Source organism: Brachycentrus maculatus, unplaced genomic scaffold (genome assembly GCF_059751285.1).
Source record: "Brachycentrus maculatus isolate JH-2025_06_01 unplaced genomic scaffold, ASM5975128v1 h1tg000242l, whole genome shotgun sequence".
NCBI classification, from domain to species: Eukaryota; Metazoa; Arthropoda; class Insecta; order Trichoptera; family Brachycentridae; genus Brachycentrus; species Brachycentrus maculatus.
Window position 1 is genome coordinate 1,486,961 of NW_028280993.1, and position 22,264 is coordinate 1,509,224.

The following is a 22,264-nucleotide window of genomic DNA, read 5'->3' on the forward strand; positions in this document are numbered from 1 at the left end:
TGTTTGCATTGGAAGACGTTCCATCCAATTAAGTCGCAATATTTAGTTGGGTTCGTGACGTTCCGCATTTGCTTGCGTATTGCCTTGGAACTCAGAGGATGTATGTATGTATTAATTAATAAATTTATTTATTTATTTATTTCAAAACAAATAACATACATAAGTCTTATTTTCATATTATATTCCCGATGAGTAATTTCTATTTCTCATTTTGGGACATGGGATTAAGGTTAACAAGACTAGAACACAAATAATAAAGTACATAAAAAAAAATTAATGACCATAACTACATGGCAAAATATAAAAATAATAAACAGGTATAATAAATAGGCACAAGAAGCATATTTAACAGAATTAAATGAGAAAAACATAAGGTAAAAAGCATATTTAAAATAAACAAATGTGAAAATATAAAATTAATATTATTATTCCGAAAAATATTATTTTATTTTCTTAATTTTTCATTTTACAACTTACTAAACTCATATTATAACTTCGTCATAAAATCATTGTTTATTTTTTTATTACTTAATTATAATGTTAACCGGTTCTGCAAATAAATACAAAAAATAGACACGTACAAATGAATAAAAAATACGAATAAAAATAAATTATCAATAGTTATTTCATAAACACAAAGGGTACTATAGGTCACATAGATGTATTTAGCATTGGTTTCATCCATTTCAAACAGCAGTGTTTGATATCCCTGAATTTGAGCGACATGTGAATGAAATGTTCTTGCGATGGCTTTGAGTGTCTTTTTTTTCCTACACTTTATTTGTATTTGTATTAGTATTGTTATGCTTTATTTATTATTTTTGCCCTTCTATCTATATATTTTATATTGTGTCATGTACTTACGTTTCATTATATTGCTGTATATTCAGAATTATTTCCATATATTCTACATGTAAAGGCCTTACAGGCGTATGCACCAATAAATATTAAAGGCCTTACAGGCGTATGCACCAATAAATAAATACTCATACAACAAGACATTTAATGACATCGATATTTTCGGGAAAAGTGTTGCTATAATAAAAAAAGAGGTTAGTAGAAAGTTCTCATGCTCTGTTTACTCTCCACCAATAACCTAGTTATGTTATGGGTGGGGGGTGAACGGTGCATGACTATTTTTTTTCTGTATATATAACTGAATGTGTATAAGTATGTATTTGTATATATATGTGTGTATGTATGCGTATGCATATATATGTATGTATATTTATAAATATATTTTTTAACTTCTTAACTAGAAAAAAAAAAATCCTGTAACCACCCTTTATTAATTCCTCTCCTTTCCTTCTCCTTTCCTGCTTAATCTATTTTTTTTTTGTTTTTCGTTATCTCTGAATGTTTTTTAATAGTTTTATAACATAATTGTGGAATTGTTTAATTGGCTTTTTTTTAACGTAACTATTTTTTGTCAATGTAATGTAATGTTTATTAATGTTAATGTAACTATTGTTTTATATCATTTTTTTATATGTAAGCTGTACAATTCCCGAATAAATAAAATAAAATAAAATAAATAAAATAAATAAAATAAATAAATAATGCAAACCATACTCTTTTTCAGTGTCCGCTTACAACAGGGAAGGAGAACTTTTTGAATAGCTTAACACGGGCAGGAATCCAACTCCCCACCCAAGTATCCACCCTTCTTTCTGAACCTAATTCTAGAATTGCGGTCATAATTTGTAAAATGATAAAGCTAAACGCATTTAAACTATGAAATTTTGTATTAATCGTTATTACTATTTTCTATTCTTTTTTTGTTTGTAAATAAAAATAATACTTGACACTGGCAGAAACATCCTTCCACTGGGTGGACATTACATATTTAAAAAAATATATATATTAATAATTAAAATAAATAACCAAAAATGTGTATTAGAACGTTGTGATTTGAAGGCTAGTAGAAGTCCAGTGGTGGAAATGTAATCACAAATCGGATTTACTGTGAAATTGAACCGTTCGAGTCTCAGTTTTCTGTTTCGTTTATCGTCGTGGACATTCATTTCTCCTTTCATTAATTCTTCAACTGGCGCGGAATGTACAGACATTCAATTACTTGTGATTTAATGAAATACAAACATTATCCGCACTGAGAAATCGAGAGAGAGTGCTTATTTAAACTTTGTTTGTACTAAACGAATTCGATACGTATGACTTTCCACACATTGCAATGGTGTAAAATTGTATGCCGACATTTAAAAAATTAAAATTCAGTTATTTCGTCTCGCAGATATTCATTTTTCTCGTGTTTTTTGTCACAACATATCGCTCACTCCTTTCAACAACGTCATATATAAAAAAATCGAAAATTTTCAGCTGTGCATGTTTTCGGAATGCCCAGAAAATGTACTATATCCCAGTAATCAAAATTAAATAAATTTGAAATCAAGAAAGTAATTGTCACTCCATAATTTAAAAATAACATACTTAAGATAAATGACACATCATTATTATTATAAATCATATATCGCTCACTCCTTTCAACAACGACATCAATAAAAACTTGATTTTTCAGGAGATCGTTTTTAAAGTTTAAAAATATAATAAAATGAATTAAAAATAAATATCAGACCACTTTTCGAACTTTTTACGGTACAACAGATCTTTTTAGATAAAACCTGAATGTTTTTTCTTTATTTGAAAAATATGTAGTATATATATATAAAAAAAAATAATAAAACAATACCTTTTCTTCAAAATGCAAAAACAACACTTTCTGCCCTGTAGCGGGTAAATATTAAGTTAAAAATACGCCGCTTTTGCTGGGATATAGAACATTTTCTGGGTATTCCGAAAACGTGCACAACTGAAAATTGACGATTATTTAAATATGACGTTTTTGAAAAGTGTGAGTGATGTGTAAGTTCCAAAAAATTGAGGTCTTGTAAATACTCCGACTTTCACATTCTTCTTCATCTATATTAGGATGTTAAAAAGATGGATATAGCCTCACAAACCCTTCGAGTCTGACGTAACCCCTACCAAAATGGCTTACCGACACGTAATACCATTAAATTTTACAAGACAAGTTAAGAAAATTAAGTTAACCACGAAAATGGCTTCAGTTATGTAATAAATAATTGTTATTTTCCATAACAATGGCTGTGGTCTCTGGAGGGGGATAAAAACAATAAAGAAATAGTCATGATTACTTTGCTAAGGAGCGCTCACCCCCATAGAATGTAAAATGGCCTAACGGAAACAAACTTTGCCCTGACGCATCTCCTGCTGGCGGTCCCCGCGGACCGAACTGGTAATTTTTATCATTTTTGCCTTCTTGTATTTAGCAGCAGATGAAATCGTAGTAGATTTGTGTATTAATTTTTAAATCAAACACATATTTTTTTAGTAGTATTTTATTAACAAAAGCACATAAAAAATTAATATTGTGACAATTGTTACGCCTAGTTATGGCATTTCCAAACGAACGAATGACATTCGTTGACAGCCAATAACAATGAAACCTGGTCTCAGTTAAAATAATATACAAGCGGAAAAAAATATTTGTTTTTGTAAAATATATTGTCACCGTGTTTAAATTATTGCCAGATAATAATATTATTAACCCTGCATTCCAATTCATTGCATAAACTCATTTGATTTTACTTGAAATATTTCTTCTTCTTCTTCTTCTTCTTCTTGGTTTATGATTCCCAGCTGTCGATCCATCTCTTTTGTGGTCTGATCGGAAATCGTCCTAAGGGTTGGTCATGCAATCCAATATGGTGGAGTCTGAATGGTTCCATTCTCTTCACATGCGCATACCATACAGTCTCTTATAGTCTCTTTCGTTGTCTCCCCCACCTAACGCCATCTTTGATCTCGCATATTTCTCTTATCCTGGTGTTCCTTATTCTATCTCGTAGACTCTTGCAAGGTTTACTCCTATATTTTGTATTGCGATAAATATTAAAGTTGATTTTTCAATTCGTGTAAGAAAGTCGTGAAGATGCAACGCAATTTTTTACAAAATTTATTCATTTCCTTCCGTAGAAGCCGCTAGGTAGGCTGAAGGTCCAATTAAAAATCTCATCTGCTTCAATTTTTAAGGAAAATTAAACTTCTTAAAGATTCTCGTCTCATAAGAATATTGTAAGGACAAAATGAAAAAGCGCATAAATTACATTTCCGTGAATAAACTCTGTAGGGATTTGAAATAGAATTATGATTTGAAAGTTTTTCTCGTTTTACAAAAAGCTCATTTTTTAGTAAAGCTTTAAAGGTGTACCAGTAAGCACAAGTAAGGTTATTTTAAGTCCCGTTCAAGGTAATTTTTTGAGAAAATTGACTTTAAATTATAAATTTTTCTTATATACATATTTCCCAATTTAAGGAAAATTTCAATTTCATTAATATGTTAATAAATTTTTATTTCAAATAAATATCTTTAAATTTCCTTAAGTTACTCGTATACCTCAATAGTATAATGGTTAACTCTTTTAGCTACTGTGCTGGAGGTCTCGGATTCGATTCTCAGGTATGATCAAAATAAATAAAAGTGATTTTTCAAACTATTTTTTTTAATATTACCCTGGACTAGTACCTAAAGCGCAGCATTTATCATTTTGCCTCATATAAGTTACGATCAAGGTAACATTGCGTCAATACGATACACCTTCCTATGCACCATTGGGTGAGGATAACAATTAGAGGAAGAAGTAATATTCATATTAATATTTGACATCTCATCAAAGATGAAGAAGAATATGGGAGTCTGGGCATTTACGGGGTTGACGACCGCCATAGGCTGGTTTAAGTAATCACTTTACATAGTGTAACATTCACCAATTCTACCTATTATTGACAACCATACTACTCTGACAACCACACTACTACTAAGGTTTGTGTATATATCATTGAGTGGATTTTTATTTCTTCTAGCTAAAAAACTTCATTTTAACTGGTGTTGGAAAGAGGAAGGATAATCTAGTGTGAGCCAATCAGGAACTTCTCAGCGTTTACTCATTGCTGGGAGGAAACCACGTTGCACTCCTCAGGAGAAGGCGAACTGTTGACAGTCGTCAACAGGCCTTCCGTTCTACTAGAAGAAAGCTCAGCATTTTGTAACCTATCTTGGCGTAAACAAAATCTTTATAGTGGAATTTAAATATAATATCTTTGAAAGAATTAAAGAAGATATTCGAAATTTTATAACCCGCTTAGTGCATCTCGGAATAGTTCACTAAATGTTCCTGTTTATTATCATCTCAAAGCTATTAAGGCGCGTTCAGACGTGCGCTTTACGACCGATTTTCATTACTGAACGACGCCTGTAAGTGGCGCCCGTTAATCGATAGTGACATCACATTTACGTAGGTACCCACACAAAATATTAGGCCATCAGCAAAGCCAATTATGTAAATTTAAAACAAGTTTATTAAAATATTTTGAGTGGGTCCAAATTATGTCCACAAATTCTAAAACTGAACATTTTTAAGGGGCTAAAAATCAAAAAGTTTAATGAGATATTTTCAGTGGAACCTCTCATGACGAGTGATTCGCATGACGAGCAAAAATTGTGAAAAATCTGCTCCCTTAACGAGCGACATTCAAATAACGAGTTACAGAGAAAGAGGAAGTCCCTTTTTTACGACCAATCAAAACAAAAAAATGTTTTGCTTAACGAATAAGATTCTGGAAAGAATTAAACTCGTTATGAGAGGTTCCATTGTATATGTTTTGTTCTGACATTTCATGGTGGAACTGCATTTTTTATAATAAAATAACAACTTCTAGTTTTTAAATTAAATAAAATGGAAGTATAAACATTCAATCATAGATGGCATTGTAAATTGTAACACATATAATATTGATTTAACATCTTTATGGTGAATAATCCAGTATATGTAAAAAATACAATTATTCGCCTTCTCATCGTTTGTCTTCAAAATACAAATTTATTTATTTTTCTCCGTCTTATTCCTCATTACTGAGGGTTGTGACCCTTGTGGAAGCAATGACTCTTCTCCAGTTATCCCTTGACTGCGCTGCACGTAGCGCTCCATCCACCGAGGTGCCTGCTGCTGCCTTAACTTGATCAGTCCATCGTATGGGGATCTTCCACTCCCTCTCTTCCTCTCCAGGCTACCAATCACAACCAGTCCAAGCTTCGTGTACAGACACTGGCTAGAGTCAATCCATCCAAGTGTAACTCCAGACGAATTTTTAAATTTTTTTAAATTTATATTATATAATTAAATTTTTAAGTACAACATAATACATTTTCTAAACATTTATACATATGGCAAACTTTTAGTTTTAGATTCGCTGTGCCTCTCCAAAAAAGAGACTGAGCTCTTGTGCTTTGAGAGGGACTTACACTCATGGTTAAATGTTTTATATGATTAATGGTATAATAATATTTTTTATATATTTTTTCAAGATTTATATGTAATGGGCATTAATTTTTAAGTATTTTAATTATTTTAGCATTAAGTATTTTAATATCTTCTATTTTTAAAATTCTATAGGAAGTTTTTTGAAATATTTAATTCCCAAATAGTTGAAGTTTTGTTGAAATTGCTAAGTATTGTATTTTGGAGTTGAAAAATCATTTAAGAATCTCGAAGATAAACTTTTTTTTTAAATTCAAATATATGTCACCCTTTACTATTTAAAAATTGCGTTTTTTAAAATAAATGGATAGTAAACTTCTTCTTTATGAGCCCTCTGACCTCTGCTGCTGGATATAGGCCTCTTCCCCTTCTTTCTATTTACTCCCGTTGGTTGCTGCTTGCAGCCAGTTTTTACCCCCCACAGCGACTATGTCATCGAACCATCTCTTCTGAATCCTCTCCATCGTAGAATTCTTGGGGTCCATCTTGTGGGGTCCTGTCTTGCAACATGTCTTGCCACTGCCATTTGAGTTTAGCAAAATTCAAAAGGATAATAATATAAAATAAAAATAAAACAAAATACGAAAGATCATTAAAGCGACTTCTCAAACACTCTTGAAGGGAAATGGGAGTTTGTTATTAAAATTTTCGTATCGAGTAGCTGTTAGGCTCTAAGGGCTATTCGATTGGCCTCCGTTAGTCCGTGTTGTCCGCCGTTAGACGTTTTAAACGCCGTTAAAAACACTTCCCCTAATGACCACTCTAACTTCCTTCGTGAAAAGCGTAAAATAATTGAGAAACAATTGGGTTTCGTCCGACGCTTTTTTTTAAAGTAATGTAACAGTTGAATGAAAAACTTTAGTGCCTTTTTTAGGGTTCAGGAGAAAATAGCGTTAACCCGCATTTGCTTAGTATCCTGCTCGATAGTCAAAACAAAGATGGTTATGGATTTTTTTTAAACTACCGATTTTCCGGGAATAACCGAGTTATTTAGATGTAACCATATTTTCTACATCATCATTTTATTTATTTTGTAATATCTTAATACAAAACTGATCATTTCATTAATTGTTTTAATTTTGTTACAGGTACGTTCAATATCGTCTACAATATTGAAGAATTAACAAAAAATGAAGCTTGGAGCGGTAAGTTTTGTTATACAATAAATACATCCATGGTATATACATATATATTTAATACAGTTACATTTTTAATACAATTTAAAACATTTTCTATACATTTGTACTTAGTACAATCTTATAATTTTAGTTGTGCTTGGAAAGGGGCTTTATTCTATTTTTAGTTGTTAATAGTATCATGTTATACATTTTAAAAATATTACTTGGGAACATATATTTTTATGCAGTGCAAGGGAGTTACTGCGTATATATATATATATATATATATATATATATATATATATATATATATATATATATATATATATATATATATATATATATATATATATATATATATATATATATATATATATATATATATATATATATATATATATATATATACATATATATATATATATATATATATATATATATATATATATATATATATATATATATATATATATATATTTATATTTATTTATATATATGTATATATATATATATATATATATATATATATATATATATATATATATATATATATATATATATATATATATATATATGTATATGTATATATACATATATACATAATAAATAAAATAAAACCCTTATCCGCACCCAATGGGGCATAGGGCACTGCGTCATATAAACGCAGTGTTATCTTGATTGTTTATACATGAAGGAAAGGTGATCAGCCCTCCGCTTCAGGTACCAGTCCAGGGTAATATTAAATAAATATTACAGTGAAAAAATCACTTATATTTATTTTACCCCCCTTGGGAATCGAACCCGGGACCTCTAGAACGGTAGCCGAGCGTGCTGACCATTACACTACGGAGGTGGACACACATATATGTATATATATATATATATATATGTATATATATATATATATATATATATATATATATATATATATATATATATATATATATATATATATATATATATATATATATATATATATATATATAAGTCAATTAACAGTAGTATAATATATCACATGTAAATATCATTGTTTTGTTTAAAGTTAAGCAATATCCATCTTTTCTAATTTGTTCGGATTCGTACAATAATGTGCATTATTGTCTTTGCAACCCTTATCCGTCTCGGGGGAGCCGTTCTTAATTCATTTAATTAAGTTTAACCCTCGAAGGGTAATCCGCGTAGCTAACAATAAATGGGGGTCTGCGATAATCTAACACAACCGTGAATATTAGCTTTACGGTATTATAATTATTATTATTGTGAAACCAAGTAATATTAATTGGTATGTGAATGAAACAACTTATTTTCAACATTTTTAGTGTGTTCAAAAACTGGTTCACAAATATGAATTATCTCCAATTAGGTGTATTTTTTTAGGTACATGATTTTTTAACAGGGTTTTTTTTTTAAACAAAAAAGGTTCCGGTACTCACTTACATATTCCCGGAAGAGGTCCCGGAAGTAAATAATATATTTAAATATCATTTAAGTATTCTTAACAAAAAATTCCATTTTCATCAGTTTGATAAATTTAATAAATTAAGATTGTAATTCCGTCAGCAAAAACATTGTTCGTCTAATTGATTTTGAAAATTAAAAAAAAAGTGCCGTTACGCCGTTTCACCGCGTTTCATGGAAAAAAGACCCATTTTTTAACATCTCAACATGCATGAAGATAAATATTTTTTACGAGCTTATGACCTTGGCATAGGCTAGGTAAAGTGATCACTTGATACACGTGTTACATTCACTAATTCTACTTATGACGGTCGTAAGTCCGTAAATGCCCAGACTTCAATATTTATCTGAATACAATAGTTAAAAAAACAATATATATACATATATATATATATATATATATATATATATATATATATATATATATATATATATATATATATATATATATATATATATATATATATATATATATGTATATATATATGTATATAAATATATATATATATATATATATATATATATATATATATATATATATATATATATATATATATATATATATATATATATATATATATATGTATATATATATGTATATAAATATATATATATATATATATATATATATATATATTATATATATATATATATATATATATATATATATATATATATATATATATATGTATATAATATTTAAAAATTTCATTATTCGTTCCGTCATGATTGTCGTTAGATTATGTTTATTTTTCAATATTATTGTTATTATTCAAAACATTTGATTCATCACAAAAGATAGAACAAACAAAGGTTTTAGCTACAAGACAATGATTTATCATTTCAAAACGATTTCATGAATTAATGCCCACTTTGCTTAATTAGTTCAACTCACCGTAGACTAAATTGAATATAATACTTGACGGATGTCTCAAATTCGATCATATCTATCATTAATATTGCCGCTATGAATATAGTCTAAGCGATGTTAAATGAACCAATAATTAATTAATATCCCTCAGACATCGTGAAATGCGCTTCGAGAATGGATGTGTCGGTTCCATAGGGTTGATCTCACCCCTATTTATTTCTGTATTCGTGCCATACTATTAATATTATTTTGAACGAGTAGATTTTATTGACAGAGTGCGTTGTATAGTATTATATATATTTTTTAATTACCTAGCACCCAAGTGACTCTGAAATCTAGCTACGGCTTATGCAACACCGTTTATTATGTGCCCTACTCAGGCTTCAACTTTATAAGTTTCATAGCCTATGCCTACTTGTGAGTGGATTTACTCTTTATGTTTAAAGTTACTATAATTTCATGTAATTCATGAGTGAAAATTCTAGGCAAAAACACTCGCTAAAGTATTGTATTTCCTCAATCTACCTTTATATCTGTGTCGCCTACTTTCGAAATCCGCCAGATCCAATTTTATAAGATTTAAAATAAATACTCTATCGGAATGCCAATTGTGGATTTCATTGTTTAAAATATTTAAATACTTGAAAACCCTGCAAATCCATGGATCTGGCGGATTTACTGGCGGAATGTATACGCCTTAAATGTTACTTTTTGTTATGTTAATTATTATTGAATAAATTGAAATTTAAAATTTAAATTGAATTTGTAAATATTTTCGAGTTCGTTGATGACTTTTTAAAACATTTTTATTTCTTTGATATTTTTTTCGTTTTGCACTAATTCATTCACTGGATCAGACACACTTAAAGGCAAAGTCCAGAACATACCAAGAGAACACGGAAGAGAAACTTTGATACAAGTCAAACATCATCCAACTTGCCCTCCTTACGTAGGGTCTGTTAATTGAATTTGTACCTTGATACGTAGTTAGGTAAGTACGAAGCGGTGTACGAACAAAAGGGACGTTTCCGCCCCCGCCCTCCCGATGTTAGTGTAAGGGCAGTCGCCTTCAATTGTCCAAGGGTTTCTGAATGCCATGGATGGGATATTAGCCATTGGCTTTGGTATCTGGAAATATTCGAGGTGTCTTTGAGAATCCAAATATAACCCCTCCCATATAATGTTTTGTCCGCCTTTGCAATAGCAATGGTAAGCCTGTTTAGCTACCGTACTGGAGGTCCTGGGTTCGTTTCCCAGGGGGGGGGGTGAAAATAAATTTTAGTGATTGTTTTCTAATATTTATTTGATATTACCCTGGGCTGATACCTGAAACGGAGGGAATTTTCAGCTTTCCTTCTGTGTAAACGATCAAGATAATACTGCGTTTATATGATGTAGTGCCCTATGCACTATCGGGTGCGAATAAGGGTTTTAAGAATGAATATATAATAATATATACTTGATGATTTTTTAAAAACATTTTTACGTATGATATATTTGACATGCAAATGGAAAAGTTTCTGCTCAATAAAAACCTTCTTTCATCCCACCATAGATGTCTCTAGTGAAATTCTAGCGATTTAAACATGAATTAAAACAATATAAATTTAGAAGTTCCAAGAATTTTAGTAGGTAGTACGGTTGTCAATCATGGGAAGAATTTGTGAATGTTTCACATGTGTAAAGTAACTTAAACCAGCCTATGACGGTCGTAAGTCCCGTAAATGTCCAGACTTACATATTCTTCTTCGTCTATGTTGAGATGTAAAAAAATAATATAATATTTTATAAAGCGAGGATTTATATGTAATTGCTTATAAAATTTAATGAACACTTCGTATAATTCTAACTGAGTAGAACGCTTCGCGTTACGCAGAGAACTTTCTCCTCCCTTACAACTTTCCTTCGCCTAACTTCTCTGTAACAATCATACTTGAAACCAACAGTTAGCGTTCCTGCGTATGTATAGCCACCTCAGTTACATCTTTGCCTCGATATGCGGAACTTTTGATTCAATTAGAAAGCCTCACTCCTCCCTGCCTCTTAAATCATAAGGGAATAGTATAACCTTTAGTGTTTCAGGAGAATTAGCATAAACGCCCCGAAATTCGGATAATTCTCAACGTTTCTAAGATAAAGATTTCAAATATGACCCGAGGCATTTATTGACGTCAATTAATTTTTATAGAGAATATTATCTAAGAAAACAATTGGTTGATTTGTTTTAGCTTAAAAATAATTAAACAACACCCTTTCTTCAAAATGCAAAAACAACATTTTCTGCCCCCTGCAGCGGGTAAATATTAAGTTAAAAATATGCCACTTTTGCTGGGATATAGTACATTTTCTGGGCATTACCCTTTGTGTGCAACCTTTGATTATATTTTTTTTAAATAATATAATAATAATATTAAGAAATCATTCGTCATCCACATTTCTTTAAAATAAACAAATTATCGTAAAATGTATTAAAAAAAACAAAATAAATAGTGTAAATGATGAATAATAAATAATATTAGAGAGAAGATAAGTAATTTATTTTAAATCTAAGCTCGTTATATTTCTTTCTCCGGTTTTGAATTAACGTAACAGCAAAAGTGGCATATTTTTAACTTAATATTTACCCGCTACAGGGCAGAAAGTGTTGTTTTTGCATTTTGAAGAAAAGGTATTGCTTAATTATTTTTTTTTTTACACAAAATATTTTTCAAATGGAGATAAAACATTCAGGTTTCACCTAAAAAGATCTGTTGCACAGTAAAAAGTTCAATAAGTGGCTTGATATTTATTTTTAATACATTTCAATATATTTTTAAACTTTAAAAACGGTCTCTTGAAAAATCAAGTTTTTTTTATATATGACGTTGTTGAAAGGAGTGAACGATATTTTACCTACAACATTTTGAGTGTGTCCAAATACTTGTTCACAAAATCTGGATTATCTCCAGTTATATGAGTTATTTTCATATAATTTTTTGACATCTCGTCACAGATGAATTGGTTCATATATATAGAACTTCCAAGAATTTGAGTGGTGCGGTTGTCAATAATGGGTAGAATTGGTGAATGTTGTTACGTGTGTTAAGTGTTCACTTAAAGTATCCTATGACGGTCGTCAGCCCCGTAAATGCCTAGACTTCCATATTCTTCTTCATCTTTGATGAGACGTCAAAAAATAAATATGATATTTTACCATTATGACGATATCATATTTTTCAAATCGAAACATCTCTAACGGGTATAATGTTCTCAGACTAGCCTTCTATCAGTAACGGGGTTGGGTCGTTGCTCTCCTCTCCCGGGTAGCAAGTACGCGGGCGGCACTCGCAGGGGAGGTACTGGGTTATCCGCCCCCGCCTCCGCCCCCGCCACCGCCCTGAAGTTTAGCTCGGCATAAAGGAGATTGGCAAACTTCCGTTATTATCTAATTGTCCTCTATTGGGAGTTCTATTGTCACGTTGGAAATTGCGGAAATCTACAAGAAAATTAATTATGTTCTTGTCCATACTAAACTTGGCCAATAAAGTGACGAAGGGCCCATCTTTTGAAATGTAAGACAGTGTGCCCTTTAATGCTGAATGACATCCGCACGCTTAAAAGGGGCAACTTTACTAACAGGGTAAAACAGTTTACGCATCCTACCAACTTTTTTTTTTAGATGGGAATTGCATTTATTATTTACTTTGCTTATTATATACAAGATTTATAGATAAATTAATGGATTTTTTATTCTTCTAGCTAATAAAATGTTTTATTTTACAACATTTTGAGTATGTCAGAATACTAGGATACACAAATTTGGATTATCTCCAATTACAGAAGTTATTTTTCAGATTATTTTTTGATATCTCATCAAAGATTAATGAATTTTATATTCTTATAGCTAAAACATGTTTTATTATACAACATTTTGAATGTGTCCAAAAACTTGTTCACAAATTTGGATTATTCCAATTACAGAAGTTATTTTTCATATTATTTTTAGACATCTCATTAAAGATGAAGAAGAATATGGAAGTCTAAGCAGGTTTAAGTGATCACTTTACACACGTGTAACGTATATATATATATATATATATATATATATATATATATATATATATATATATATATATATATATATATATATATATATATATATATATATATATATATATACATATATATAAATATATATATATATATATATATATATATATATATATATATATATATATATATATATATATATATATATATATATATATATATATATATGTATTGATATATGTATTGATTCAAGAACAATGTTTCTTAATTGGTTTATATATATATATATATATATATATATATATATATATATATATATATATATATATATATATATATATATATATATATGTATACATATATATATAATATATATATATATATATATATATATAAATATATATATATATATATATATATATATGTATACATATATATATATATATATATATATATATATATATATATATATATATATATATATATATATATATATATATATATATATATATATATATATACATATATATATATATATATATATATATATATATATATGTGTGTATATATACATAGAACTTCCAAGAATTTGAGTAGTGTGGTTGTCAATAATGGGTAGAATTGGTGATTGCATAAACAATTTTCTTACATTCATTTTTTTTTTTTAAATATTTTAATAATGTACCCTCGCCACCTAAAAACTTATTATTTTATTATTATATGTATAATAAAATAAATAAATAAATAATAATGGGTTTGGTCAACGCCATAGCTGCTTTGCCCAAATATTTGTTTTCTGATTCGGAGTTGCAAATAATTTTAAATTATATAAGTTATATTTCAAGAGTGGGTTTTCATGTTTATAACGATTCTATGATATAACTTCCCTCACTATTCGTAGAACTGTTTTATTATTTTATTAGTAGCCGAGATTTTATTACCTTTTTTTGCCGAAACTCAAGTTGCCTTGTAAAATGAATTGCGCTGGAAAATGGCATCAATTCTGCCTTCATTGTATACACAGATACACGAATAGGGAAGTCGTCATTAAACTTTTGATTTATATCCGGAATTGATCGAATAAATTTTATTTTCTTCAATATAAAGCTATTTGAATGATATGTATCAAAAGCATTTCATCTCAAATATTTGAGATCAAAAATTATTTGTCAATGGTACGTACCTACTTTAGTACCCAAATGTAACATCAAAATGTTTTAAAATAAAATATTAGGATACAAAAACACACGTATTTATGTACACGTGTCTATGTAGTTTCCTAGTAACGTTTTATGAAATGGTTACTAGCAAATATACAATTCAGTAAGTGACCGGCTGCGCGAGGGGCCACGCGTATCTTCACGCATTTTTTTAAAGAATATAAATTGAAATAAAATTTTATTTAGAATGCGTATTAAAAAATATTTAACTACTTTCCTATCAATAATTCTCTCCTTTTCAAAACCATATATTTATTTCTTAGAAAAAAAATACAAAAATGGTGTTTTAGGCAAAAAAATTAATTGCGTTTAATGCGACCTGAATTTAAAGAAAATTAGGACATATTTATGACATATTTCTTTATGACATATTTTTGAGGCAATTATGAAGCAGCATGGAAAGTTGAAATAAGTATTTTCGATAAAATCAAAAGAGGTGTGTTGACATTGTTTGGCCATGTGAATCAAATAAGTGAAGAAAAAACAATTAAACAAATTTATGGGGTGAATGTAGTAGGAAATATAAGCAGAGTAAGGCCGACTAAAATTTAAAATGGTGAAGTATTTCAAATACTTGATAGCGGTCAGGACAGAAGTCAGAATAATCGGCCGGTACGTATGAGGAGTAACATGAATGCGGAAGAGGCGAACATTGAATGCAAATACAGAACGGTGTGGCGTTTTGTCCTCTCTGCCTACCCCTGCAAAAAGCGTCGTAGTGGTTAGTAAGTTTTTTTTTTAAATTTTATGTATTTAAATTATTTTATCGATGCATTTTTTGTTGGGTTATATTAATAAGTAACTCACAATAAAGTAAAAAAATATCATCAATAAATAACTCACAACAAAGCCAATCAATAAGAAATTAAATCAATCAATAAGAAATTCATAATAAAGTCAATAATATCATAAAAAAGGACTAATAAAAAATTGATTTAAATCATAAAAAACTAACTCAAAATACATTAATTTATATCATAAAAAAGTAACTCATAATTAATTGATTTATATTGTAAAAAAGTAACTGATAATAAATTCATTTATATCATAAAAAAGTAACTCACAATAAATTCATATATATTGTAAAAAAAGTTACTCATAATAAATTCATTTATATCATAAAAAATAACTTATAATAAATTCAATTATATTGTAAAAAAGCAACTAATAATAAATTCATTTATATCATAAAAAAAATAACTTATAATAAATTCATTTATATTGTAAAAAAGCAACTCATAATAAATTCATTTATATCGTAAAAAAGTAACTCATAATAAAGTCATTAATATTATCAATAAGTAACTCATAATAAAGTCAAAAATATCATCAATGACGAATTTATAATAAAGTAAAAAATATCATCAACGAGTAGCGCATCAAAAAATAAATATCATTAATCAGTAACTCACCATAAAGTTAAAAAATTATTATCACAAAGCTACTAATAATAAAGTCAAAAATAGCATCAATAGGTAACTCATAAATTCATTTACTTTATTACTGGGTAACTAACCTGCAAACGCCTAATCATACATAACCTCTCTTTCGGTGCCAAAATAATAATACAAAAGCCGGCTTTCGAAATAACGTGTCGGATCAGAATCTTATAAGCACGTTTTCCGCCTCCGTTCGCGTCGCCGTCCCTCTCCATCGCGCGGGGAATCGTATCGCCCTCTCGCTCCAGCGCAGTCGCGCGCGCAGAAAACAGGTCCGCGGACTGAGAATTTCGAAATTTTAATCAGTCGTGAGCGAACGCCAGAGGGCAGAGTTGCTTTGCCGCGCTAGCGAAAAAGTTCGAAATTCAAATTTGAAATCTGACAGTTTTCCATTCTTTACTTGAAGTCATTTGTTTTCATAGATTTTTGCTTCGTGTTTGAAAAGTGGTTTTATTAGTGCAAAACTTTTTATTATTATAATTAGTGATTACGGAAGGTGTTGTAATAATTTTTATTATTTTTTGTTTTGTGGCATTGAGTTCGTTGCGATAATGATACGAAACGTGTTTTTAAGTTTTTGTGTACGTAGTTTTTTTGTGTTCCGCTGGAATTGACGAATATTTAGTACTTAATTCTTTCCTAGTTAAAAAATTAATGCATTCTGGTTTTGAATGCTGAATATGTGTTTTTCAAAAACAATTTTCTTATTTAATTTCACTTGACTATTTTAAATGATAATATATTACGTGAGTCATTGAAATTGCTGGAAAATTGTTGAAATAAATGGATGCCATTGAAAGGTAATGATTATATAATTGAATAATTTTATAGTTATTTGAATACCTTTAGGATAAAAAAATACGATTAGAAAATATTTTCAAAAAATCATTATTCAAATTGATATTTTACCCAGTTTTTAGATAGTTTTCCTTTTTTCATAATGTAGGTGTAATAGTAAAATGGTAAGTATTTAATTTATTTAGGACAGGTAGGTACTTAAATTTAATTAAAATAGAAAATTTTAAGCCTCCTCGTGTTAGTACTTTTTTAGTTATTAAACTATTAGAATTAATACGTAGATTAATATATTTTTTAATAGTATTTGAAAGATGAATAATCCAAATTTTCTTGTGACTAATTTAAAACGCCCATCTTTATGCTTGCATCTGTGTATATTTTGAAATTCCTTGAAATTCATGATACGTCATTATCTTTCTCTTGGATTTTCCTGGTCAAGTGCATTTTTTTTTATCAATGCATTTTTTAGATGAATCCTATCATTTGGTGAACTTAATTTTTTTTTCATTAACTGATTGAACATTTACTTTGAGGTAATAATTCATATCTATCCATTTTTATTTTAAATTTTACTTGTTAAATACCACTATTTCTTACAATCTATTGCGACACGTATTTCGATGCATTCCGCAACATTTTCGAATACCACAATTTTTAGCAATTTTGTGAAATAGTGGTATTTACCAAGTAAAACATATTTTTTTATGCCTACGTTTTATAAGGGTCATTGCACCTTCGTTCTTTGACAACAGATAAAACTGTGCACAACGTTTCAAGACATATTTACGATTTTGAAGAACATTGCAAGTACAATATTCAATTTATTGTCTGGAAAATTGGATGTATGGAAATGCGGGTTTGAATCGTCCGTAGAAAAAATTGTTAGGATGTAAACTACGACCATAAAATACACATACGTTTTGCCTAGGGACCATTATATTGCCATACCAATAGATTGTAGGTTTTTTGCGTTCAATTGTGCAATCGGCGAAAATTAAACTGGCAGTTTGTAACGGAGTCCTGGCTCCGACACTCATGTATGGATGTGAAGCATGGAGTTGGCAAAAGAAGGATGAGAGTTGCGGAATGCAGTGATAATGCGATTTCAGAATAATGTTGCGCAAAACGATGTAAGATTGATTTCCGAATGGTGAAATAAGGAAGCAATGCAAGGCTGAGATAAGCATTATCGATAAAATTAAGAAAGGTGTGTTGAGATGGTTTATTTGGGTATTGGAATCAAATGAGTGAAAAAAAGAACGGTAAAAAAATATGAGGGTAATTTATTTATTTATTTATTTATTTATTTATTTATTTATTTATTTATTTATTTAAACTTCATGTACAGAAAATAAAAAGTACATTGGCGGGCTTATTGCTAAAAAGCAATATCTTCCAACCGACCAAATGGTAATGTAGTTGGAAATAGAAATAGAGGAAGACCGAGCAAAAATTGTCATGATGAGGTGTTTCAAATACTCGATCGTGGTCAGGTCAGGAATAGGAATGATCAGCGCGTGTGTATTAGGATACGTTTGCGTGAATGTCGAAGAGGCGATGACTGTTGTTTGCGAAGACAGATTGGTGTGGCGTCCTATTCTCTCTGCCTTACTCCAGCGGGGAAGCGGCGTTTCAATTAGTTAGTTAGTGTAAGTATTTTTTAAATAGATGTTTTACCATCTGATTTATTGTGTTAATTGTTCCCTATCTATTCACGGGGAGTCGCCACAAAAATTGCATTTGTATCTTTATTTTCTACGAAACTTTTTTATCATTTGAATTCTACGCCATTTATTATCTCCCGTTATTAAAGCGCATATGTAATATTATCTGTTATCAAAAGTAGATAAAAAAAATACTTTAAACAATACGTTTATCTCTTCGACGATATTCACGGATACTAATATTTAGGTTCCATAAAAAAAATTCAAATCATTTCATAATAAAAAATCATAATTTTGGATAATTTACATTGCGCCATAATCGTGAAATACTACCTCAAGGGGGCTTCACTGTGATTGAGTTGGGAAAAAGAATAAAGAAAACATGATGTAGCAAATAAATTCATTTTAGTTTGTTCATTTTCCAAACATTACTTGAATGCCATACATATACATTTTTATCTTATTGAATAATTTTTCATTACTTTTGTTGTTCTAACCGAGTTTTATTTTTGCAGTTTCAAGTTTTCACCTCGTTTTTACAATAAAAAAATTCATTTGGTTGATATAAAAAAAAGTACGTTGAAGAAAATATCAATGAAATTGAAGAAAAAAATCAAGATAGACAAGAAAAATAAATTTGCAAGCAGGTCATGCCCCTTTCTGACACAAAATTACACAAGGCCCCCCTGTACCTTTTTTTGTTTACCTTTTTTAAATTAAATAAAACAAAAATGTAGTGAACTTATTTTTTTACATATTTATTTATAGTGTCATAAATAAGACACGCGAACGCTTAAATTGTCAAGTTATTAATATTTATTACATAATTTTAATATATTGTCCAATAAATAAATTTATATTTGTAAATAAAATAATATCATAGACATTGTGAAATTTAATTAAATTATTTTTGTTTATTTTTCTATATTTGGGTCTATTTTTATTATCATCATAGATAATATTTTTAGTACGTAATAATTTATTTACGTTTGTACATCGCGTAATAACATATTATTAAAATTATATATTGTTATAACATTTAGCAACTCATTTATTTGTTTATTTATTTAAACAAATTACAAACATAAGTCACATATATAATATCCTCAATTAATAATTTCCATTACCTACTCATTTTGGGACATGGGATTAAGGTTACTGAAAAACAAATAAGAAAACACCGCAAAATGTAAAATATAAAGTAATAAAAGGTACAGTTAATAGGCATTTAAAAAAACATGTGTGAATGAAAAAATAGGATATTTTATCTAATCACTAACACAAATGTCAAATTAAGAATTTTTTCAGTTCCTTCATTTTGGATCCCTGTCTGGGTTCTATTTTATATTTGTCAGGCAGCTGGTTAATTTGGGTATAGGCAATATATTGTAAGGACCTTACTCCAAACTTAGTTGTGTTTATCGGCTCTACGTGTATTTTATTATGTCCCCGTGTATTATGTATAAATGGGAACCTATGGTCTAAATCTGTGTTCGCCACACGGTAGCTCGTGACCTACCGGTAGCTTGGCTGTAGGATATAAAATTTGCCTAGTAAGTTTTGTTATCATGTTAATTTTTAATCACACCAATTTTAATTATTATTTTATCTGAAAATAAATATTTAATCATCATCATCAAACCCTTATCCGCACCCCAATGGTGCATAGGGCACTGCATATAAACGCAGTGTTATCTTGATCGTTAACACATGAAGGAAAGGTGATCAGCCATCCGCTTCAGGTACCAGTCCAGGGTGATATTGAATAAATATTAGAGTGAAAAAATCACTTTCATTTATTTGACCCCCCCCTGGGAATCGAACCCGGGACCTCCAGAATGATAGTCGAGCGTGCTGACCATTACACTATGGAGGCGGACAAAATATTTAAAGTGCGTATTTTACATTTATTGTTAATCTGGTGTTCTAATTTATTAAAACTTATATAAAAAAATATTGTGTATGCTATGATAAGGGTCATGATAAAAAAACTATAAAGAAGTAATTTTTATTGGGTAGCTCAACAAGTAAGTTCAATTTCTAAATGTAGCTCAAATCCTTATTGAGTTTGGAGACCACTGGTCTAAATGAACTTGTCCACCGAGTATTTTTAATAAAATTAAATCAAGCCACTTGAGATCTACCTAAGCTCCTTTTTCTAACCGTCAAAATATTTTAAATATTGTAAAGTAGTTAGTGTTTTAGTATTAATCACTCTTGATAAAGAAGCGGTTGGATTCGAAACCGGTAGACATTATATTTAAGTTATAATGAATGTTAGTCCGCCTCCGTAGTGTAATGGTCAGCACGCTCGGCTACCGTTCTGGAGGTCCCGGGTTCGATTCCCAAGGGGGGTAAATTAAATATAAATGATTTTTTCACTGTTATATTTATTCAATATAACCATGGACTGGTACTTGAAGCGGAGGGCTGATTACCTTTCCTTCATGTGTAAACGATCGAGATAACACTGCGTTTATGGTATATGACACAGTGCCCTATGCACCATTGGGGTGCGGATAAGGGTTTTATTATTATTATTAGATAGTGTTTTAGTATTAATCAGTCTTGATAAAGAAGCGGTTAGCTTCGAAACCGGTAGAAATTATATTTTAGTTAAAATGAAAATATTTTTAGTTATTTTAAAACAAAGTTATATTTGAATTATAAATGGAAAATCACAAAATTATTGCTTCAAATATAAATTAAACATTTTTATTATCAGGAAGTCATCCGAACCCAGTTTCAAAATACTTAAAAATAAATTGATAATTTACGTATGTATAATAGTATTTATACTTGATAGGAATAAAAACTGCGCTAAGGTTCATTCAAGATCATTTATAACGGTAACAGTTATCAATCGTTAGACGCTCAGCCTGGCTGCTAACTCGGCCCGGTAAAACTGGTCTCGTTCTGTTACCGATTCAAATGTATAATTTCGGTAAATTACTGGCTTAAGGGCAATAATCTCTTCTACCTTTTGTATTTTGAAAGAAATTTAAGACTTGGTCCAATCACTTTGTACGGTAACCGCGAATTTAAACAAGATTTTTACGAGTACTTCGTATACCGAACAAGATTTTGTAGAAAAACATGTCGCTAACTCCTTTCAACAACGTCGTATATCAAAAATCGACAATTTTCAGTTGTGTTTGTTTTCGGAATGCCCAGAAAATGTACTATATCCCAGCAAAAGCGGCATATTTTTAACTTAATATTTACCCGCTACAGGGCAAAAAGTGTTTTTGTATTTTGAAAAATAGGTATTGTTTAATTTTTTTATTTTTAAATATATAAAATATTTTTCA

At 29.4% G+C, this 22,264-nt stretch overlaps 1 protein-coding gene across 24 annotated transcripts in view; it reads left to right on the plus strand.

The window, feature by feature from the left end:
* Positions 1 to 22,264, plus strand: part of spri (Src homology 2 domain-containing protein sprint) — a 279,029-nt gene that overhangs the window by 24,724 nt on the left and 232,041 nt on the right. For 6 of the 24 annotated variants that reach the window (XM_088265138.1, XM_088265141.1, XM_088265154.1 and 3 more), the window contains exon 1: positions 16,796 to 17,291. The exons of 14 other annotated variants lie outside the window; for them this stretch is intronic. Coding sequence is in view for 3 of the 10 variants with exons in the window: in XM_088265147.1 (XP_088121273.1) it covers positions 17,275 to 17,291 (17 nt within the window). In the remaining 7 variants the exon portion in view is untranslated. Of the gene's footprint in view, positions 1 to 16,795; positions 17,292 to 22,264 lie in introns of those variants that run through there. 4 more of the 24 variants (XM_088265137.1, XM_088265148.1, XM_088265139.1 and 1 more) reach the window with 1 other exon arrangement.